This window comes from Lepisma saccharinum, chromosome 8 (genome assembly GCF_977018435.1).
Source record: "Lepisma saccharinum chromosome 8, izLepSacc3.1, whole genome shotgun sequence".
Taxonomy (NCBI): Eukaryota; Metazoa; Arthropoda; class Insecta; order Zygentoma; family Lepismatidae; genus Lepisma; species Lepisma saccharinum.
This window is the reverse complement of record NC_139236.1, coordinates 72,213,889-72,236,286: the sequence shown is the minus strand read 5'-3', so window position 1 is coordinate 72,236,286 and position 22,398 is coordinate 72,213,889. Positions and strand designations below refer to the sequence as shown.

The 22,398-nt window shown below is 37.6% G+C and overlaps 1 protein-coding gene across 1 annotated transcript in view; it reads left to right on the top strand.

Moving 5' to 3' along the window:
- Positions 1-22,398, top strand: part of LOC145991130 (phospholipase D1-like) — a 57,787-nt gene that overhangs the window by 25,691 nt on the left and 9,698 nt on the right. Inside the window, exons 7-17 of the mRNA XM_083126900.1 lie at positions 348-499; positions 6,987-7,184; positions 7,366-7,445; positions 9,094-9,326; positions 12,943-13,053; positions 13,491-13,630; positions 14,290-14,484; positions 16,273-16,404; positions 19,456-19,559; positions 20,518-20,636; positions 21,799-21,903. Of these exons, the coding sequence (XP_082983026.1) occupies positions 348-499; positions 6,987-7,184; positions 7,366-7,445; positions 9,094-9,326; positions 12,943-13,053; positions 13,491-13,630; positions 14,290-14,484; positions 16,273-16,404; positions 19,456-19,559; positions 20,518-20,636; positions 21,799-21,903 (1,569 nt within the window). The remainder of the gene's footprint in view (positions 1-347; positions 500-6,986; positions 7,185-7,365; positions 7,446-9,093; positions 9,327-12,942; positions 13,054-13,490; positions 13,631-14,289; positions 14,485-16,272; positions 16,405-19,455; positions 19,560-20,517; positions 20,637-21,798; positions 21,904-22,398) is intronic.

Genomic DNA, 22,398 nt, shown 5'->3' with positions numbered 1-22,398 from the left:
TCGACGCAGGGTGGGTGCCGGAGCCACTTCCAATGTTAGAAAAGTTCCCGGATTTGAACCAGCTGGGGATCGAACCCGGGACTTTTAGCGTGGTAGTCAGACACGTTACGGACTGAGCCACCATGGCCACTGCAGTGTGTACATTATATTTACATAATACTAATGATTCTAAAGAACAAAATGAAGATGCTGCTCTGCCTCAGTGTTGCACTCTGTCAAAAAAGAAAAAAATACTGAAAATTTTACATAAACATAATCTTTTGGTATTGCAAAATGATTCCCAGCTTCTTAACATATTTTGAGACTGTTTTTTTTCTTTCTTTTTTTTTACTTTTTTAATCTTTTAGCTAAAGTTCCTAGAAGTGAGTCCCATATCATTTGTGGCCCATTTTGGAGTTAAAGGAAAGGAGGACATGGTTAAGAAGAGAACTGGCAGCACTGAATTAGCATCTGGTGGTTGCAACTTCTTTGGTCTGCTCAACAGCAACCTGTGTGTCAGGTTAGGTATTGTATACTTAAAAGTTTAAAATAAAAGTGGGCACTCAATTTCGCATATGACAGTAGTCCTGGGTTCAAATCCTGACCTGGATATGGGTGTTCTTTGTAAGTGTCCATTCATCACTTTCATCATATCATCATTCATCCTCATATCCACAATTAGCCGAAAGTGACAGATAAGCAGTGGCGGATTACCAAATAGGCCCACTAGGCACGTGCCTAGGGGCGGCAACTCTTGGGGGCGGCAAATCTTTTTTCCAGAATATCAAGAATAATAAAAAGTGTCTTACGTACACAGTGACAATTTAGACCTATGAAACCAATGTTTCAAATCAACGGTTTGTAACACTTTCGCTTCATAAGAAAGAAACCTTGATGTATCGGATTTATGTGTTATCAAGAAATGTTTGGTCTGCTCTGCCTCCTTCAGGCGCCAATCAATTTGTTTTTAACCCGTGCTGTGGCTTTTATCGCTTACAATGACAATGCAAGCCGCCCAGCCTTTGTTGGTTTGTTTTTGTAAATACATACCCCTCGATCTTCCACTAAGCCTTTGTTAATGGCCAGGCAGGAAAGAAGACCGATTGTTTGAAACTCGCATCTGTAACAATGCCAGTTTAAAAAAAAAATAAACACAAACACTGCTGATGAGTGAGCGAGTGAGTGCAGGTCTCGCGTGGACCGCAACTAGTTTTTGTCTTACCGTATTCTCTGGCTGGTGCATTCAGTTTGTTGCGTTTGCGATTTGGTGGGTTGTTTTTTTTATGCAGCAGGCAGCATGAAGCGAACCAAGTTAAGTGGGGCGGCTTATCGTAAACTTGCAAACGAAAAGCGTGAAAGAGAAGCAACCTTACAGAAAAAGCTTGGTACAGTGGACACGTTTTTTAGGCGAAAGGAACAAGTGATTTCCGAAAGCAGTTCAAAAATTGAAGTGGAAGCGGCTACATCGAGTGAACTCTGTGAAACGCAAAATGTCGAAAATATTGTGGGTTTAGTGGAGGAAAGTGCACCTGAGGTAGTGTCCCCTCAGTTCGTAGGAGTTCCTGGTTGTGACAGTGAGAGTGCAAATTTCGTTAGTGACGATCCTGCCGAGTGGTGTGTGGATGAGTCTACAATTGACATTCTTCTAAGACGTGGAATTAATCAGAATGCTGAAAACGATTTTTCTAAATCGCAAAGACTCATAGGAGGTAAGACAAGATTTTTAAATAATAGTGTTTTTTTTCGTAAACTTGTAAATGGTGAATCAATTTTGCGGAATTATTTGGTATATTCGTGCAGCACTGGTGTCGTTTATTGTGCATCATGCAGGTTGTTCAAGGGCAAGACAAACATCGCAACTCATGGCATTTCAGACTGGAAAAACATTTCAAATATTCTAGCATCACACGAAAATTCTGAAGAACACAAAAACTGCGAGTTGGCACTCTTAACAAGGCAGAAATCTGTTGGGACCTTGGAGAACCATTTTCAATCACATATTCAGACGGAACTTACGTACTGGGTCAGTGTCTTAAGAAGAGTTTTTGCTGTCGTAAAGAAGTTGACAAGTCGCGGGCTTCCCTTACGTGGTCACGAAGAAAAATTCCATTCTCTGCACAACGGGCACTACATGATGTCTCTAGAGCTTATTGCCGAGTTTGACCCATTTCTTGCAGAACACATTGAACGGTATGGAAATCCAGGGAAAGGTCATACAAGCTACTTGTCTTCTACAATTTGTGATGAAGTTATTGAACTGCTTGCTGATAGAGTGAGAAAAGAAATTATTAATGAAATAAAACAAAGCAAATATTTCTCCATAATTGTTGATTCAACTCCAGATATTTCGCATACTGATCAGTTAGCTTTTGTGTTAAGATATGTGAATGAAGATGGTAAACCTGTTGAAAGGTTTCTTTCGTTTCTGTCAAATCCAGGTCACAAGTCTGAAAATCTAGCCGAAGCTGTAATAGATATTTTGACCAGACATTCTATTGACCTTACTAATTGCAGAGGTCAGTCGTACGACAATGCCAGCAATATGTCGGGGGCATATACAGGTTTACAGGCTCGAATTAAAGGAATAAATTCTAAAGCATATTATGTGCCTTGCGCAGCTCATTCTTTGAATTTGGTCGGAAGTAGTGCAGCAAGCAGTTGTAGGGAAGCATGTTCTTTTTTCACTATGCTTCAAAATATTTACAATTTTTTTTCCAGTTCAACAAAACGCTGGAACTTACTTGCTTCTTTCCTGTATCCAGGAAGCAAAACACTAAAATCCTTATCACAGACACGTTGGTCAGCACGAGAGGAGGCTTGTACATGTATATATGAAAACTGGGATAGTGTAATGAAAGCCCTTACTCATGTAAGTGATGATCCTTTTGAGAAACCACTAGTTCGAAATGAGGCCTTATCCCTCTTGAATCAACTAAACAGGCTGGAGACAGCTTTCATGATCACTATTTGGAAGGATATACTGCAGAGATTCCATAGCGTCACCGTGAAATTACAAAGTGTCAACATAGATTTAACAATAGTACATGATTTATTTGAATCACTTGTGAACTTTATAACTTCTCTTCGTGACATGTTCGAGTCTTATGAGCAAAAATCCATGGAGAAAACTGATATGGATTACGAGTGTAGTTATAAAAGGTTTAGAAAACGTAACATTCAAGCCGATGAAGTAAGAGACAATGAGGTTGTTCTAACAGGAAGAGAAAAATTTAAAGTTGAGGTGTTTCTTCCTATTCTTGATAAATTGCACGCTGAATTAATTAGAAGAAAAGAAAGCTATAAATTAATGTCTGACAACTTCATGATTTTCAGTAAGTTTCTGCAAAGTTCTTCTTGTGTCATTTCTGAACGCGCAGCTAACCTTCAGACTGCATATGAAACTGATCTGGAATCAACCTTTCCAAACGAATGTGTGCATCTTGCGGGGCTTCTGAAGACCAGAGGAATCTGTGACTCGCCAGCAGAAATGTTAGCCTTTATACGGAAAGAAAAGCTGCAGTCCGTGTTTCCAAATGTGGACATTGCATTAAGAATATTTTTGTGTACTGCTGTAACAAACTGTTCAGCCGAACGTTCGTTTTCGGCCCTAAAAAGACTGAAGACTTATCTCCGTTCAACCATGTGTAATAAAAGACTGAACGAGTTATCTATTCTCCACATCGAAGCAGACATCTTGACTGATGGACACATCAACTTTGAAGAACTTATACATGAGTTTGCAGCAACCAAAGTGAGACGGAAGCGGCTTCATTTATGACTGGTGAGTGGTGAATTTAATTTCTCAATACATTACATAATTTTAGGTATAGCACATACAGAAAATGAATTGTTTGTTATTGATTTTTATCCTTTGTTTTTTATTTCAGTATGTTCACTAATTTTTATATTAGCCTGTAAAAATACTGCAAATAAGTTACTACTTCTCTTTTGAGAAGGGCGCACATTAAGTTTGTGCCTAGGGGCGGCGAGGAAGCTTAATCCGCCACTGCAGATAAGTGATGCTAAATAACAGAAATCAATCAAATCAAAACAAATATATGTATATAACCAGCAACTACATTACTATTTAATATTTGAACCCATTTCGGGAATATATAACATTAAAAAGTAACTGGATTTTCAACATTTAATATTAATTTCATAATGTGAACATATACAGGGTGACCCGCAAAGTCTTTCCAACAATGCAAAGAAACTATTACAGTTGCAGATGCATGGCTTGTGGCAAAAGAAAGAGAAACTCAAAAAGGTTTTTTTCTCATGTTCTAGGTAGAGTCTGAGTTGGTATAGGAGGCACTGAAATCGCTGAAACTGAAAATGGCATCCATTCAGGAGAAAGCTCAATGTATTTTGTGGTATCGTGAGACCAAGTCACCAATTGCTGTACAGGAGAGAATATGGACGACCACCACCTGATTACACAAAGATTGTTGCGTGGTATGACAAGTATAAGTAGACCGGAAGTTTGCTTTCCCGTTCACGAGCAGGGCAACCACCAGTCAGTCAAGAGAGTGTTGAGGCTGTGCGCAAGCATTTCTATAAAACCCATCAAGTTCTACTATTCGTGCATCTTGTGAACTCTGAATAACCTGGTCCACAGTTCAAAGGATTTTACACAATCAGTGACTTGGTCTAATGATACCATAGAACATATTCCACTTTATCCTGCACTGGCGCTATTTTCAGTTCTACAAGATGGTTTCCCTCAGTTCTTCATAGGACCCATGTGCTATTCAATTCTACTCTCCACATAAAGCACTTCACTATTTGTAGGGATGGACCGATTAGAAAATTTGGCCAATACCGATAAAGTACCAATATAAAATTTACCGATACTGATATTTTACCGATCTGATACAAATTTCAAAATGGTTCATTGACCTTATCACTATAGCTGCCATGGGCATTTTAGCGAATTGTCTACAGCATGCACAGTTGTACCGCCGTCGTTCAAGTAGCCGTTAAATTTGAATTTGTCATGTTTTGTAAGGCTCTCTGGGCAGATAATTGAAGAGTCAATGATGCCTGCTGGGAATAGCATTTTCATTCTACAAGCGCAATATTTATATTATTACTTTTATTTATTATAGTATGTTTTCATGATTATCAATTATTGTTTCACTTAGTACTAGCTAAAATATTTTTGTGTTAATGAATTATTTCTGTCTAATTTTTTTTTCACAAGAGAGCCGCTGTGGTCTAGTCATCGTTGACATCCATGGCAGAGTGGTTAGCACAGCATACTTCAATGCCAGGGGTCCAAGTTCGAATCCCGGTTCAGACATAGATATTGTGTTTGTCCCAATGAGAATCCAGAGAATTTAGAGAAAATTGATATGTGTGAAACTTGAGAACAGGAGATACTACCACTTAGGGGTATTTCTTTACCAAAAAAGTTGATATGGTGTCTGACTGCCACGTGGGTGACCCAGGTTCGATTCCCTAGCTGGGTGATCTAAGGTCTGAATTTTTTAGACCTTGTTCCAGCATAAGCAAGTTTCTGGGCTCATCAAGCCTCACATCAGTGGGAAGCTAGGGGCAATCCTGGAGGGTAAAGGTGGACTAAGCGTATAGCTGATCACATCACCTCCAAAATGGCCGATATCAAGAATATGTGGGGTCCTACCCCCACATCCTATAAATGTCCTTTCATGCACGGTGCTATATTCATGGGGAACTTTACCTTTTTACCTTACCTATTTTTTCTTATATTTGTTTGCATATATATTTATGACATATTTATAAAACATTATTCCCATTTACTTAGTATACATTACAAGGTACCTTACAGCATAAACTTCAAACACACTAAATTCATTGGGTTTTCTTCCACTTTTTATCACAATTAATATGAATTGTGCAATGAAATGCTTCTAATAATAATACAATACTATATGTTAATACATTTCTATGTATATATATATATTTCTATTTATCAATACAATGTTGTAAATAAAATGACAGAAAAAATAGCAGAGTATTTTGATAGGCTTCATTAAATTTTTTAATCAAACTCTGCACCTTGAACAAACAACTGCCATCATTGTGTTCCTCATTTGCAAATTGCCAAAAGCGGAGTAACAAAAAATACAGGAAAACAATAAAAGGAGCAAGTGGTGACAACAATGACACTCATCAAATGAAAGCAATTGTAATAATACCTCTGTTGAAAAATCTCCTCTGTGAATGTTCGAGCACATGAAACATTTCAACAACGATAAGCAGGTTTCAATCCCTTGAACTGCCGGCCATCATGTTGGCCTAACATGCATCAATTAAAGGTAATCGCAAAAAGTCCGAAAAAGGGAAAATACAATTATCTGACATATTATTGTCAATAATAGGTCATGCAGGTACTTACAGGAAGTAAGGAAGATAAGACTAAATTTTGGCCTAATGGGTATGCCAACCAAAATCTCTGCTCGTTTGCTAGTAAAACATATGCTTGTACCGCCAGCAGTACATGTGGCTGCTAAAGTGTTAGTATGTTACCAGGTGAACCAAGTTTTTGCAATGCAAAAGAAGCTCCATATTTGGGCATTAACTTTAAAAAAGTAGGTAATGGAAATTCTATGTTTATATCCATAACAATTATGACAAATTGGCACAATATTGCAGTAACTTGTAAGATATTTATAAATATATTAGATCGGTAAAATTATGGTAATTTTACTGATAACCTGACACACCGATTTGCCTGTATTGGCAGATACCAATAGAGTTCTGATTAATCTGTCCGATCCCTAATAATTTGCTTCATTACAACAGAATTTTAATACAATGATTTAATTAAGCAACTTCTCAAAAATGTTTAATAAATAAAGTGTTTTTTTTTTAATGATTGCTACTTACACATGACAATAACATACTGTTATGCCTTATACATATTATTGGTATGTTATGTGTAATATTGGGGATGGAATCATTAATTGGTTCATAGTGATATCATGTCATATCAGTATTAGATGTATGTTAATTTACTACAGGATGAACCGCTTCATGGGTGGAACATTTGGACAGTGGATAGCAAGATGGCTGTTTGTGAAAGATACATTTATTGGCTACATCAATCCCAAAACTGGCACCGTGAACTGTGTTATGTTAATGGACAATGGTTTTGAATTTCTATCAGGAATGCACATCATAGGACTCAGGCATGGAATTCTAATAACTAATTTGAGCAGGTGAGTTGCTGTTGTTCTATTAAATTTATTAATTCAGCCAAAACTCAGAAGTGTAAATGTAGATAACATTGTTTCCAAAATATCCAAAGCATACATTGTTAAATTAGTTGTATTTAGTTTGTCTTTCATTTAATTTCTTGTCTAGTTAATCTGATTAAATTACAAATACCTATTTTTTCAGACAGATTGTTGTAAAATGCTTATCAAGAAGGAAGACTGAAGAATGGAAAGAAGCTCTTGTACAAGCCAGAGATAATCAAGGTATTGATATTAATTTGAAATTAAAAATAAAGAAATGTTTATAACTGCTGTCACTTTTCATACTCCAACTTTGGAAAGGTTATTCTAGTAATAAGAATGGCAGTAAAATAATAATTATAAAGTAATATAGGTAAAAAGTTGTTATGTGTATATTCTATTTGCATTCCAATTGTATTAGATTAGGTTAGATATATATTTCCATTCCATTGACTATATTACAGTAGACGTCTTGCAACAATTGGTATGTAACATGTACCGGGTGTCTCATAAATAATTGAAGGGGTTACAAATATTTATCGTAAGTAAAGTATTGAACTTACATTAATAAAACCAGCCCAGAACAAACAAGAAACTCAAACAGTTTCTTTTTTTTTACATCTACAAATGTTCAATGACCACGTATCAGCACGATATTCTACTTCTAGCCACACTCGCATCAACATGGACCTGTCGATAGTGTCTATCGCTGCGATGATACGCTCCCTCAGGGCTGCGATATCACACGGCATCGGTGAGACGAATACCCTGTCTTTGATGAAACCCCACAAAAATAAGTCACACGGTGTACGGTCCCGTGATCTTGAGGACCAAAACATTGCACATAACACTGGGAGTGATGTGCATGATGTGGGTGATTTGAGTGTTGCCTAGTGACAGGGATGTGAACGCTCAGCTTAACAAAATATACACGCATAAACTGTTTGCGTTCCTTGATCATTCTGGACTGGATCATCATTTTAACTTAAGTAAAATAGTTTACTTGCAATAAATTTGTGTAACCTCAATTATTTATGAAACACCCTGTATTTCAACTACTCCCTCTGTCCCATAATTATTGTCCGGTATGCCAAAATGGTAACTTTTTATTTATGTTATTTTGGATACTTGATCGGCCAATTTGTACTGATCCTTGAGTAATAATGTTGTATGACTCATTCCCGTGTTTAATTTTCTTCTTCTGTATACACCAATGTCACAGTTTGAATATCGGACAATTATTATGGGACAACAAACAAAAGTGTACCGGACAATAATTATGGGACAGAGGGAGTACAAATTAAGTATAGCCACCTTCATTGTAAGAGACATGGTGGTCTAGTCAGTAAGGCATCCGACTGCCACATGGGAGACCCAGGTTCAATTCCTGGGTGGGTGATCTAAGGTCAGAATTTTTCCAGTCTTATCCCTGTATAAAGCAGCTCTGGGGCTCACCCAGCCTCAAATAAATGGCTACCTGAGGGCAACCTAGGGGGTAAAGGCATCATGCTGATCACATCATCTCCAAAATGGCAGAAATCAACATGTGGGGCCCTACACATACCCCTATACGTATATGCCTCATGGAATGGTGCAAAGTGCACGAGGAACTTTCCTTACCTTACCTTAATTGTAAAGATAGGCTTGGACCAACAAAGTCTGAACAAAGCATGATTTACATTTGTACTCATAAGAAAAGTACAAGACCTAGGTAGTTCATAAAATTGTCTATACTATGGGAGGCATTAAAACATAAGTACAATTCCATACCTTTACAGGTTTAATATTCCTTCATTAATATTTTTAAGATATTGCACATATGAGATTGAACTCATTTGACAACAATCCTGCCTTTGCATAAAACCTTACATGTTAACTCTGAAATTTCCAGGCAAAACTTTCATCCAGGGTAATCGCTTCCAGTCTTTTGCACCTCAGAGGATGAATGTCCATGCATCATGGTTTGTGGATGGCTGCTCCTATATGGAAGCCATTGCAGATGCATTGGAGAACGCTGAAGAAGAAATCTACATCACTGACTGGTGGCTGTCTCCACAAACTTACATGAAACGCCCTGCCATGGATGACTACTGGCGTTTGGATCAGATTTTACAGCGAAAAGCTGTGAGTTTTTGCACTGAAGAACCACAGTGTTCTTCATGTGGCTTATATTCAGTTATTGCCTAACTATCTGTAATAGTTTCATAATGCTGTACACCTATTTTCTATTATCAATATACAGGGTGTTTCACTCGGGGCAGAACCCTGTATTTCGTTCATAACTCTGACACTAATAAAGATATTGCGAAGTCGGGTGACATCATAACAAGTGTTGGAAATGGCCACCATTGGCATCCAGGCAGCATTGGATGTGGTGTTCCATGTTGTGAAAAGTCCGTCTCAGTATATCAGGTGTCACTGCTGGGATGGCCGCACTGATGTTTGCTTTCAAGGCCTCTATGGTTCGCGGTTTGTTGGCATAAACCTGCGACTTCAAATGTCCCCACAAAAAAATCAGGCGGCGTGAGATCAGGCGAGCAGGCAGGGGACTTTTCCCCTGGAAATTACGCGGTTGCCGAAAAAAAGACCGGATTTTGGCCATGCTTGCATGCGAGGTGTGCGGTGTTGCTCCATCCTGCTGAAAATAACCAATGGATAATTCCTCATCGTCCAGTTGGTTCACAAAGCAGTTGAAGATGTCTAGGTACGCTGCTGTTGTGATTGTCGTGTCGAAGAAGATGGGTCCAATTATGCATCTCCGGGAAATTCAACACCAAACACCAATCTTCTCGGAATGAAGGGGTTCTTCGATTATCATATTAGGATTCTTGCTTGCCCAAATGCGAGATCCTGAAAGATGGAACCACGCCTCATCCGAAAACCAACCAGAATGTCTGGATTATCCTGGACAAGGGTCTGGAACCATTGACAATACGTCACTCTCTTCCCATAATCTGGTTGTTTTAACTCGTGGACCACGACGATTTGGTATGCATAAACGGGCGTAACCGATTGGCGCCGTTGCTACTCCAGGATGTGCGATTTTTTTTTTTTGCTGCCTGGATACCAATGGTGCCATTTCCAGCACTTCTTATGATGTCACCCGACTTCGCATGAATGGAGGTAAGTCCACTCCAAATTTTCGTTGCAATATCTTTATTAGTGTTCGAGTTATGACTGAAATACAGGGTTCCGCCCCGACTGAAACACCCGTTATATGAAATCCACATGAAGATAATGGTGAGAGATATGTTCAAGGTGCAAAATCCAGACATGCTTTAATATTATAGTATTCTGTAGTTTCTTACAGAATATATAACCAAATAGCATGAAAAGCTTTTTTCAAGTATTATTTCATAATTCACCTATGCAAACTAAAGATTTCTACCTATTATGAACTTCAATTTGTTTACATATAAACACAATGTTCCTTCTATGGTGTGAAAAGTTCCTTCCTACTCTACTATTTTAAGGTATTTTAAGTTATTAAATAGCATTTTTATCTTGAAATGAGTTTGGAAACAAGCTGCAGTGAATTAGGTTTACCAGAGATAGCAATTATGTAACTATTTCTTTACACATTGCCAACTGGCTAATTTAATGCCAATAAAGTTTCCTTTAATTCACAGTGATAAGATAAGCATGAATCAACATTTGCAAAGGAGCAATTTATGATTATTTATACAAAATTGAACTCTTATCAGGTTAAGTTGAGTAAATAAATACGTTACATAGTATTGATTAATTTAACTACTTACGGGAGTGAGTATGGAGTCTTATTAGGACAACGTTTCGGAGGTCAGACTGTCTCCTTCATCAGGTTCGTGGATGTTTCTAGGCACAGAGCATAGTGCCACATAAAAGAAGTGTTGAATGAGGATTTGGTTAAGTGTTAAGGTTAAAAACACTTACAAAAACTCTGCCATATTCCTACTTAAAAATCTCAGCATGTTAAAAACTTCGTTAAAATGCTCCACACTTATATTCAAATATCCAAAAAAAGATCCCAAGTGGCCGTTACGAGCCCAGGCTGGTTATGAGGCCTACACTGGTGAGCAGCCCCCACCTCAACTGGAAGGAAAAAGCTACCTCCCCTCCTATAACCCATCCCTCCTTTATCTCTTACATCACCAATCCAAAGTGAATCCTCTTTCTTCTTCTGCTGCTTTGATGACCTCCGAAGTAACATGGAAACCTATTTTTGTGTTAGTTTTCACTGCCTTATCCCATTTTTTTTTTTTTAAGAAAACTGATTCATCCGTTCTCTAAATTACCATCGTCTCTGTTGAGTTTATCGATCAGTTTTCTATAAAAAATGGGATAAGGCAGTGAAAACTAACACAAAAATAGGTTTCCATGTTACTTCGGAGGTCATCAAAGCAGCAGAAGAAGAACGAGGATTCAATTTGGATTGGTGATGTAAGAGATAAAGGAGGGATGGGTTATAGGAGGGGAGGTAGCTTTTTCCTTCCGGTTGAGGTGGGGACTGCTCACCAGTGTAGGCCTCATAACCAGCCTGAGCTCGTAATGGCCACTTGGGATCTTTTTTGGGTTATTTGAATATAAGTGTGGAGTATTTTTACGAAGTTTTTAACATGCTGAGATTTTTAAGTAGGAATATGGCAGAGTTTTTGTAAGTGTTTTTAACCTTAACACTTAACCAAATCCTCATTCAACACTTCTTTTACATGGCACTATGCTCTGTGCCTAGAAACATCCACAAACCTGATGAAGGAGGCAGTCTGATCTCCGAAACGTTGTCCTAATAAGACTCCATACTCACTCACGTAAGTAGTTAAATTAATCAATACTATGTAATGTATTTATTTCCTTTAATAGTGAGTAACATGCACAAATCTACAATATGGTAAGTTGAGTACTTATTGATGTAATATGTGATGTTGGTAATGTTAAGGAATATCTTACAAGCATTGACTTTGCCAAAAAGTCATTTGCTCATTTTATTGTTTTGTTAATTGCTAACAGATTGTTGGAAAGGGTCACAAAAAACTGCCGAGCTCCCCATTTTTTATAGATTTTCTGGGAGATTATTTTATAAATTGCTCGGTGAATGTTTCTAATTATAAAGGGTGTTGCTTAAATATCTCCCCATTTGTAACTGTAATTTGTTTTGTGGTTCCAGCAAGACAGGCCAATGCCACCCCAATCTTCTGAAATTCTGACCAACATTTGAGTGTTTGGGACTTGGGACTTTTGTGTTCAAATGTCAATGTGATTGAAATTATTGTGGAAATAAGTTAAATTCTTTAATTCTGACACATGAAATGTTATTGTAATCATGGAGATATCCAAAGAGTGAATGTACATAATACAATGGTGTTCCTTCCTGGCTAACTTTTGTACAGTCACAGACATTTCTGGGTTGCAACAACTTTACTGACTTGCAATGGGCTCATTAAAATCCTGAAGTGTTTGTAACTGTACTAGGGAGATATTTAAGCTATATAAGCTTATAAACACAGGCATTTCATAAGAGCGGATATGTATGTCATAAAGGAAAGATGGTGTCCTCTTTTACTAAGTATTATATTAGTTTCACCTTTTCTCATATTTTACTTCATTTTGTGGAAAGATTACGGTAGTACAAATGAGGTATACAACCCTTATTGACTGGACAAAACCACATAACAAATCCTGGTATTAACATTTCTCTCTTGAATTCAGTTTACAAATGCAATTTCTAGATATAAATTATTGCAGAAACTAACTTACCTTTCAGATGGAAGGGGTGAAAGTATTTGTTCTGCTTTTCAAGGAAGTAAAGCAGGCTCTGAACATTAGCAGCCTTTACAGTAAACAATTTCTTACAGAAGCACATAATAATATTAAGGTAAGTGGCTGGAGCAACTACAACTATATTCACGCCTGCCTACTCTTTGTTCAATATCAAGTTCATAATTAGAACCATTAAACCCAAAGAATAGTGCGAAAAAGACAAACAAGGAGTATATTTTTGATATTCTAGTCTTATTCCTGAATCGCAAAGTTGACTACTCTGCGTACAACTTATCATGGAGAATTTGTATTATGAATTTCTGCAAGGTGCTATGGGTTTGTTATTTAAATTACAAAGTTATAGTGAAAGCACAAATAAAATAATATTTTGCATGTAGAACGATGTCAAATGAAGGGTGTCACAATTAGGATTACAGGACTTACACTTACAGTTTTCTCTTCTACTTGTATCCCTACTAAGTATTGAAAAAGCACTCTAGGAAAGTATTATGAAATTTGCCATATGCTATTTTCTTTTTTTCCTTTTTTAAGGTGTTACGCCACCCAGACCATGTTACCGCAGGAGTTTTCCTATGGTCACACCATGAGAAGATGGTTGTGATTGACCAAGCAATTGCCTTTGTGGGTGGAATTGACTTGTGCTATGGAAGATGGGATGATCACAATCACAGGTGGGTTCTGGTACATGTGATTCTAACGTAAGAAATAAGAGGAAAATGTCACTTTTAACTTTCCAGATAGGTAAAGGTAAGGTAAAGTTCCTCGTTCATATAGCACTGTGCAATGTAGGCACATTTAGGGGATGTGGGAGTAGGGCCCACACATTCTCAATCTCTGCCATTTTGGAGGTGATGTGATCAGCACCACACTCCAGCCACCTTTATTCCTCAGAATTGTGCAAACTTTCCAGATATAACTTTTCTTAATGAAACTAGGAATATTTATTTTCTGTTGTACTACCAGGACAACAGTTTAACATTTTGACTTTGAATTTATAGCACAAACACAGTTAAAATTAACTTCTTACTCTAATAGATAATAATAATAATAGGGAAAAAATTCTTATCACTTTCTGTAAATGGTAACAGTGAGCCACCAAAAATCTGTAGGCATTTAAACTTAGTCTCTTCACAAAAGTTACATAAAATTATTATACAAGAGTGTAAGAAATAACTTCTGTTCATTATTATTATCCAAGGAATAATATAGATATTAGGATGAGGCACAATAGATCTACTAAATCAAAGATGGCAATGGGTACAAATAAATCTAATTATTTATTATGCATAAATGAAGGGTTGGAATTTCTACTGTTTTTCTTTCTTTCAAGGCTGGTGGATATTGGAAAACGAGAGGACGAGTCTTCACCATTCATGCCAGTGGATGAGAAAGTAACATCCAGTAACCCTAGTGAGATCAATGCCACTCCAAAGACAATCATGGCACTAGCAAAAGCAGCCAATAGGTCAGCTGTTGCCCCTCTGAGAGCAGTGTTTGCTGTTGAAACTGCTGCTGACATAAACAGGTTTGTTTCAATTAATTACAAAGAGTATGTAGAAAGATTTATCCTATAAATACGTTGGTATTGATATTTTCATTTTACATAACTTATCTAGGCAGAAGCGTGCGGTAAGGAAAGGCGGGGCAAGTGCCGCTTGCGTTGTTTTTTAAAACACTTTTGATATTTAAAGTTCATGTTTTTCAATGCCTCTATACACATTAGAATGGAATTTATTTACTATAAGATATTTACATTGCAGAATTTTCATTTTCTCTATTTTCTGTTCTTTTGGCTTGAAACATAAACCGGCTGCACCCTTGACGACGCTGGGCGATGCGCCACGACTGACCACGTTTAGAAGAAGAGGATTGCTCGCCTTTCTCCCCGCTTTTCGAGTGACTTATGCAGTTCTTGCATGGACACTGTCCATACCCGTTTACGAAGAGAAAAGGCCGAGGGCAAGCAAAACCAAGAACGCATCTGTCTTAGGCAAGGGTGTTGGAAAGAATTCGTCCACACAGGCCACAAGTGTTGCTAACTTCCAGAATTTTCTGTGCATCCGTAGCACCACCTAACGCGGTACGATTTTCATGTTTGATACTCTATAGTAATCAACAAATTACATTATGAAGTTAGCCAGTGATCACCAGTCGTATGCTATTTATAAGAAATGAAATCACAGCCGGTTACTTGGAAATATGGAGGGTATGTAACACTGCAGGTTACGTTGAAAATAAAGGTTAATTTAGAAGCGTGGGTGCTGCTGTTGCGTGTTGCTTTTTACTGTGATATTGTGCTGTTTTTTTTCTGTTCTTTGTGTCGTGTTTTTGTACCTGGTGTAAAAGTACATTGAAAATTTCCGCCATGGTTGACATACCAGAATAGCCATCAATTTGCAGTGCTGCAGGTAAGGCCTTGATTAGGGACCTTCTTCCAAAACCATTCATTTCGAGAACATATGGTGTAAAGTTGGAGCTTGTGATTGTGAGTCGAGCGACCGTGTCCTGAACTGTGCACAACCAAACCAACTAAGAAAGATGGGAAAGTTTTCATTAGGCAGTTTAAAACATCTCAGTACAACAATATTATGTGGTTATGTGGCAGCAATGATCTTAATAAACTATTTTGTTGGCCATGTGTTTTGTTCAATAAAATTTAGGAACAAGCTACAGTGACTTGAGCAATTTTTATAATGCAGTGCAAAGACATGAACGTTCCCAGAATCACATCTGCGCTTGCATCCAACTGAAGACAAGTCATGATTCATAATTCTAGCCAAGTAAGAAACAAAACCCGTCCATTTTTTTAAGATCGAAACTTTATGCTAATAGGATGTTTATTATTTTTAGGGTTAAAAAAGAACGTAATTTAATTTACAGTTGCTCTCAAATATCAAGTAAATCATTATTTTCTTCATGGTTGAAATTTACAAGTTTATATCGAGAGGCTTTTTTCTTCTTTATAAACCTGCAGCGAAGATTTGATTTTACGGTATGTATGCACTTCACACACTCAAGCCCGATACTTCACCATTATGCACATTATTGTAGATAGGGATGTGTGTAGGCCTATATTATATTTGAAATTGTTATAATTAACCGAAACGAAAAATTAACCCATCGCTTGCCTATCACGAAAGGTCACGGCACGCCCCTGTATCTAGGTTAATCACAATGATGAAGATGAATAATGAATTGATGAAAGAGGTAAAGGAATTAACACAATAAATGGATTATCCTGAATTCAAATATTAATAAGATTTCTCAACAATAATGATACACCAAATGTTATATTAATTTCAATTATTTTTAGGGTTCCATCTGTGAATGAAAGAACAAAAGGAGACACACCAAAGTTAAATCGCCGGGTTGTGCACTTTGCAAGGACCAAGAGTTGGCTGCCACATGGGAAAAGGAATTCAGCATGTGACGAAATAGACGGAAAGTAAGTTCATATTTATATTTAGAGCTGCAGTAGCCCAATAGCTAGGGCTGTTATGCAGGAGATCTGGATTTGATTTGCAGAGGTGAGTGATCTCAGGTAGAAATGTCTGTGCATAGCGCGGTTCATGCAGACTCTTATCAATAGGTGTATCGGAGACAGCCCTGGTGCATTACATCTCCATTGTGGTGGACATCAATAATGTGGAGGCAGGGGGCTACCACCAAACCCCTTATGTGACTTCATGACATGGTGCAAGGGACTATTTACCTACACTGAAAATGTACATTTAATTTTGTACTGACATTGGCATTTTTACATGTGTTGTTCTTGTGAGATTTTATCTTGTGATAAAGTGACAGAACATCATACTAGTAAGCAACACATATTATAAATATACACCCACTATAAATAAATACTGGGAATGTGTTAAATATATTAATTCCATATTTATTTTATTCTGTCATAACATTCAATCTTTCTCTGAGCATTCACCAGCAAGCCCGTGGCAAGGGGTAGGCTAGAGAGAGGAAGGGGGGGGGGGGGACTGAAGCATAGTGTGGCATGCACACAGGGTGCAATTCAAAACGTTTTTATACTCAAGACAACACTTGGCAGAGGTAATGAGACAAGTTAAACATACAAGGTGTTCCTTGACCCTTGTTTCCATTAAAGATTTTAAAGTGATGAAGTGACCCTTAGATACTTCCTTTGGAGGTCACCACATAAAATGTAAGTGTTTGGTAGGGGGGGGATCCACAAACCTGCATAGGGCACCAAAATATCTGGTTTACCAGTTTCTATATCAATTTATTGATTTCCCAAAGCAAGTAAATTCCATGGGACTCTTGTAATGGCACAAAAAAGGAAGGCAGTAACTTCATTGTCAGATTAGTATCAACACAGTTTAGACTGATTAATATTTCATTGACTTCAGCTGATAATGACATGTTAACATCATAATTTTACCTAGCTCGAATTTGTATGTATATGCCTTCTTCTGTAATTCTATCATTTCGTAGGAACACTTGTAAACATTCAAGCACACTGTTTTTAAACGTGCAGTTCCTCTTTCAATTTTAGAATGCATCAGTCATCTGGGGTATTACCTCCACACTTCCTTACATGTGCCTTCATGGCACAGTGTAATCAGCGGCATAGTGCCCATGTAAGGCTTGTAAGTCCACCTTACAAGTTGAAATTATTGAGGAAAACGTATTTCATTCCTGTATTTATCGCTTGAACACACATAGCAATATCAGACTGCAAGTAGAACTTTTAAGGAAACAATTGACGACTTGTTTTGATTCGAGTTGTTTCTCTGTAAGGCTTCTTGAGAGGACTTACGTGTGGGTGAATGGAAGAAATGATTTGGTCTCGCCCATGGCGGGTGTGTTTGCTTAAGTAGTATCTTCTGAACCAATGACAGGGCACCCCGATTCTCAAGCACTGTAAGGCGCATTACCAGTGGGTGCTAACTGGCGAGAATTTCTGTCCCTGCTGCATCTGACTCATATGTTTGCCACCGTAGCCGACGTTTGCCATGGTCGGAAGAGAACCAAGAAAATCAACTCCCGTGTTGTTTCAACAATGCTTGACGGGAGGTGTAGCTAACAAAACGGGTGTCATTTTAAATGTGTAAACTAACTATTAAGTTCACAAAGAGATGGTTTAATGTTGGATATTACCTTCATTAGAATCAACGAAGTTAAAGATAAAAGAGGAATGTCTGGCAATCCTAGATCCGGCAGCGCCCGCAAAGTTAGGTGCATGCATCCCAGTTGCCCGTAATGTTAAAAGCATATGTGTAATAGTTAGCGTTATGATTTACAGATTTTTTTTACCTTTTGCTTTCACTAAGTTGCTTGATATGCTTTTCAAAATGTGCGCAAATATCGTAACCATGATAATGAGTAATATTCTCGAATGCATTTGCAAATTGTATCCTACGCATTTTCCACAAATGGCTTTTTAGTGAAAGAAAAAGAATAATAAAAATAAAAATATGACATGGCCTTTCCAGAAGAAGAGTTTGTGTCCTTAACTAAGCTGTATGCGAAATTTGTCAATTTGCTACCAGTTGAAAGTTGAGCTACAGGTAATTTATTCTGAAGCCGAATATCGAGTAAACAGTGTATTTGAACTTCATGAGTACTTGCGTACTACCCATTTGAATGAAGCTGTTGAACAAGTGTACAAACTAACAGAATTGTTCCTTACTGTTCCTGCCTCAAGCTCGTCGGTGGAAAAGTAGTTTTCTGCACTGAAGAGGATTCTTACATTTCAACGCAGCACACAGACTCAGGCAAGGAAATCTGACTTGGGACTGATATGCGTATCCATTGAGCTGCTCATGGGCGTCCGGAAGGGGGGGGGCATGCCCCCCCCCCCCCCTGGAAAACGAAAGTCAACCAAAAATTACATATTTCACACATATAATTTAATTTCAGCCACAATAATGTGTGTTAACTATTGCACGAACATGATGAATTCAATTAAGCAATGTTTTTTTGAGGGATGAACACTATTATTGGGGAAAATATGCCATGTTGGCCCCCTGGAAAAATATACCTTCCTTGCCCCTCCCTGGAAAAAATCCTGCGGACGTCCATGGAGCTGCTCAAGACATTGACCAGAAACTCCCGATTCTACGACGACGTGACTTGACTTAGATTCAAATAGATTCTATTTAGTTAAAATATCTTCGGGTTTTCTTTATCTAATATTCAGGTCAGGTTTATCTAAGGAAGCCTTACTCCTTTCATACAATCATGCTACAGAACTGGGTGTAATGCACGTAGGGAACTAAAATAAATTATATATCAGAATTAAATTTGTACCAATAAAATTATAATTGTCATTAAATCCTTAAAAGTTACATTCGAAATAAGAATTGTATGTTGTAGAGATGATAAAGTTTTATTTGTTTAATGACAAGGTACGTTTTTCTAATTAATTAGAACTTAAAACTGGCATTTAGTGTCTCCTGACAGCTTTCTTAACCTTAACCACAGATAGTTAAAACAACAGAATAACTATAATTTTCTCTTCCAGGGAGAAACACACAGAGCACTATAACATAGGGAAATACTGGATAGGGAAAGACTATGTTAATTTTATTGTGAAAGATTTCTCAGAATTGGATAAGCCACATGAGGGTAAGTTTGTATCTTTATGTACTGTATGTTAGTTTGTATCAGTTTAGTGACTAGAAATGTTTATACTGGAATTCAAGCAAGATTCAATGAGATTGTATCAATATAGCTCTCGTGCCCAGCAGTATCTGGAGTCATTTTAGGAATTTTGTGAGGTGTCATAGTGGATAGATCCAATTAACAAGACATGCAAGTGTGCCTGTTCTAAACATACTTAGCAGGTTGTGGTATGAAAAAACATAACTTTCCTTTGAATTGATCACCACACATGGTGCCAAAATATATGTTCTCAGTTTGTTTGTTTATTGTTAATTAAAAATGACAATGAGTGCATGAGCACCAAAGCTATTGACTCCTCCACTCAATACGGGTACAAAAAAACTGGAAGAACAAATGTTTTGGAGACAAACTTATTATCAAGCGCAAATTGAAGCACACTGAAGAACTAAAATCACTATAGCATTGACAAAAGCTGCAGCTGCAAGGTGACACTCAGCACACGCAAGGACATGAGGCAGGACAACACGTAATTTCACAAAGCATTATACTGGGTCCAGGCACCAGATTCTCTTGGCCTACAAGAATGAAGTTTCTGGGGTGCACTATTAGATTTCACAGGCAGTCAGCCAAATCAGATTAGAATTTCTGTCAAGCATTTTAACAACTGACATTATATTATCATAAAATTTTGTGAAGTTGAGAGCTATGTCAGTTGTCAAAACACTAGATGCAAACTTGGCTGATAATATAATCCGAGAAGGCTCATTTAAATTACTATCTCAGGAAAGCTACAATTCCTACTTATGCCCCTAAAAATGGAATCATTAGCCTCTTAGCAATGACCCTGCTATATGTATTAAGTTCAATATTTAATTTTAAAGTTATGAATTGCTGTCTACTGTAAAAGTATATACACAATATTATTTTTTAAATGCATTTTCATAGGTTTTTTCTTCCACAGATATTGTTGATAGAGAGAAGGTTCCCAGAATGCCCTGGCATGATATAGGAGTGGCGGTAGAAGGCTCAGCTGCAAGAGATGTTGCCAGACATTTCATCCAAAGGTGGAATGCTGTAAAGGTTAGCTAAACGTAGGTCCTATTTCAGTGACCATTTAATAACACAGCGTATATGTTGCCCTATAAAATATGCATGTTGAATAATACAGGATGTCTCCAAAGCCTTTGTGCAATTTTAAACGTGAATAGTTTCAGATATACAGACTTAATATTACAAAATCCATTTAGTGCAAATTTGATTATTCAACACCATCTTCATAGTACATTGTAGAAGTAGATTTTCAAAATGTATGGAATTATTCATAATTTGTTGCTGCCCTAAGAACATCCAAATGCTCGATGGATAAAAGTTTTGACATGAAAACTTCAGACTAAAATTCATTAAGAAACACAGATATTGGCATCTCTGCACTCTCTACCACTTATTTAAATTTGAATTTAAAATTTTGGGTGCATCAGCACTTAAGCTATTTTGTACCCGTATAAATAGCATAATTGCAGTGTTGTGTTACTAAAATATTATAGTATTCTGACTTTCGTTAAAAGCCGAGGCTGTAAAGGGCACTCAGCATGCACAAGGACAAAAACGCAGGACAACACCCACAAAATTATACTGGCCATAGTGCCAGTCACCAGAGCCTCGTTCGTCTGTAAAATGCAGTCCAGGGTGTACTACGTGGAGGTGAGGTTGACAATTGGGTGTACTACATGGAAGGTCACCCCTTACACCCCCTCTCTACCACTTAATCTATTATTACACAGTAAATAAAGTGGCCGCGGTGGCTCAGTCGGTAACGCGTCTGACTACCATGCTCAAGGTCCCGGGTTCGATCCCCGGCCGGTTCAAATCCGGGAACTTTTCTAACAGTTGGAAGCGGCCCCGGCGCCCACCCAGCGTCGAATAACATGGGTACCTGGGGGAAACCCTGGGGGGTAAAGGCGGTCAGGGGCGTGGTGCTGATCACATCACCCCCACTCACGACCGGATCAAGAAAGTGTGGGGTGTTACCCCCACACCCCCTATATGCCTTCATGGCGTGGTGCTAAGCACAGGGGAACACTTTACCTTTTTTAAATAAAATAAATCTATAAAATCACAAAAACACTTGAAATTAATGAACTTCATTAATGTCCTGTTATTAAAAGGTTAATCTAAGAATACTTTATTACAATTGCATGAAATTGAAAATTGTCTGTGAAAACTTGCAATTTTATTTTTTCAGGTTGAAAAAGCAAAGAAGAATACTCAGATTCCTTTTCTCATGCCCAGAACCTACGATCAGTTTCCCACAGAATTAGGAAGCTTCAAGTATTCTGTCAATTGTCAGGTAAATAGGTTCACATATGGTAGTATTAGTACCTGGCTTGGTTTCAATAAAAGAATATAATATTACCACCATGGTGCATGCATGTTAAGTTCCAGCTCAGTGGTCAAGCATATTAAGTGGTTGGCTTTCGACCCGCCACCAAAGTTTCTTGGTTCAAGTCCCTGGCCGGCTATGGGTGTTATTTGAGTGTGTCCCTTCATCAATTTAATCTAATCATCACTCATCTTCATCATTGCAATTAGCTATAAGTGGCAGAAAGGCAAGATAAAATAACAAAAATACATATGTAAGCTACTCTTTTTTATTGTAAAACTTATGGATGAACTTTAGGTGTCTTCGCAAAGGGTCACATCTTACATCCCAGGTACAAAATCTATCAGTATAAATAAATGATAGTGATAGGTTGTAAAATTGAAAACTGGCGGATCTTAATTACATATTAACTTGCATTATAAGTTTACATCATTACCTGGTTTATAAATATTTGTAAAAAAA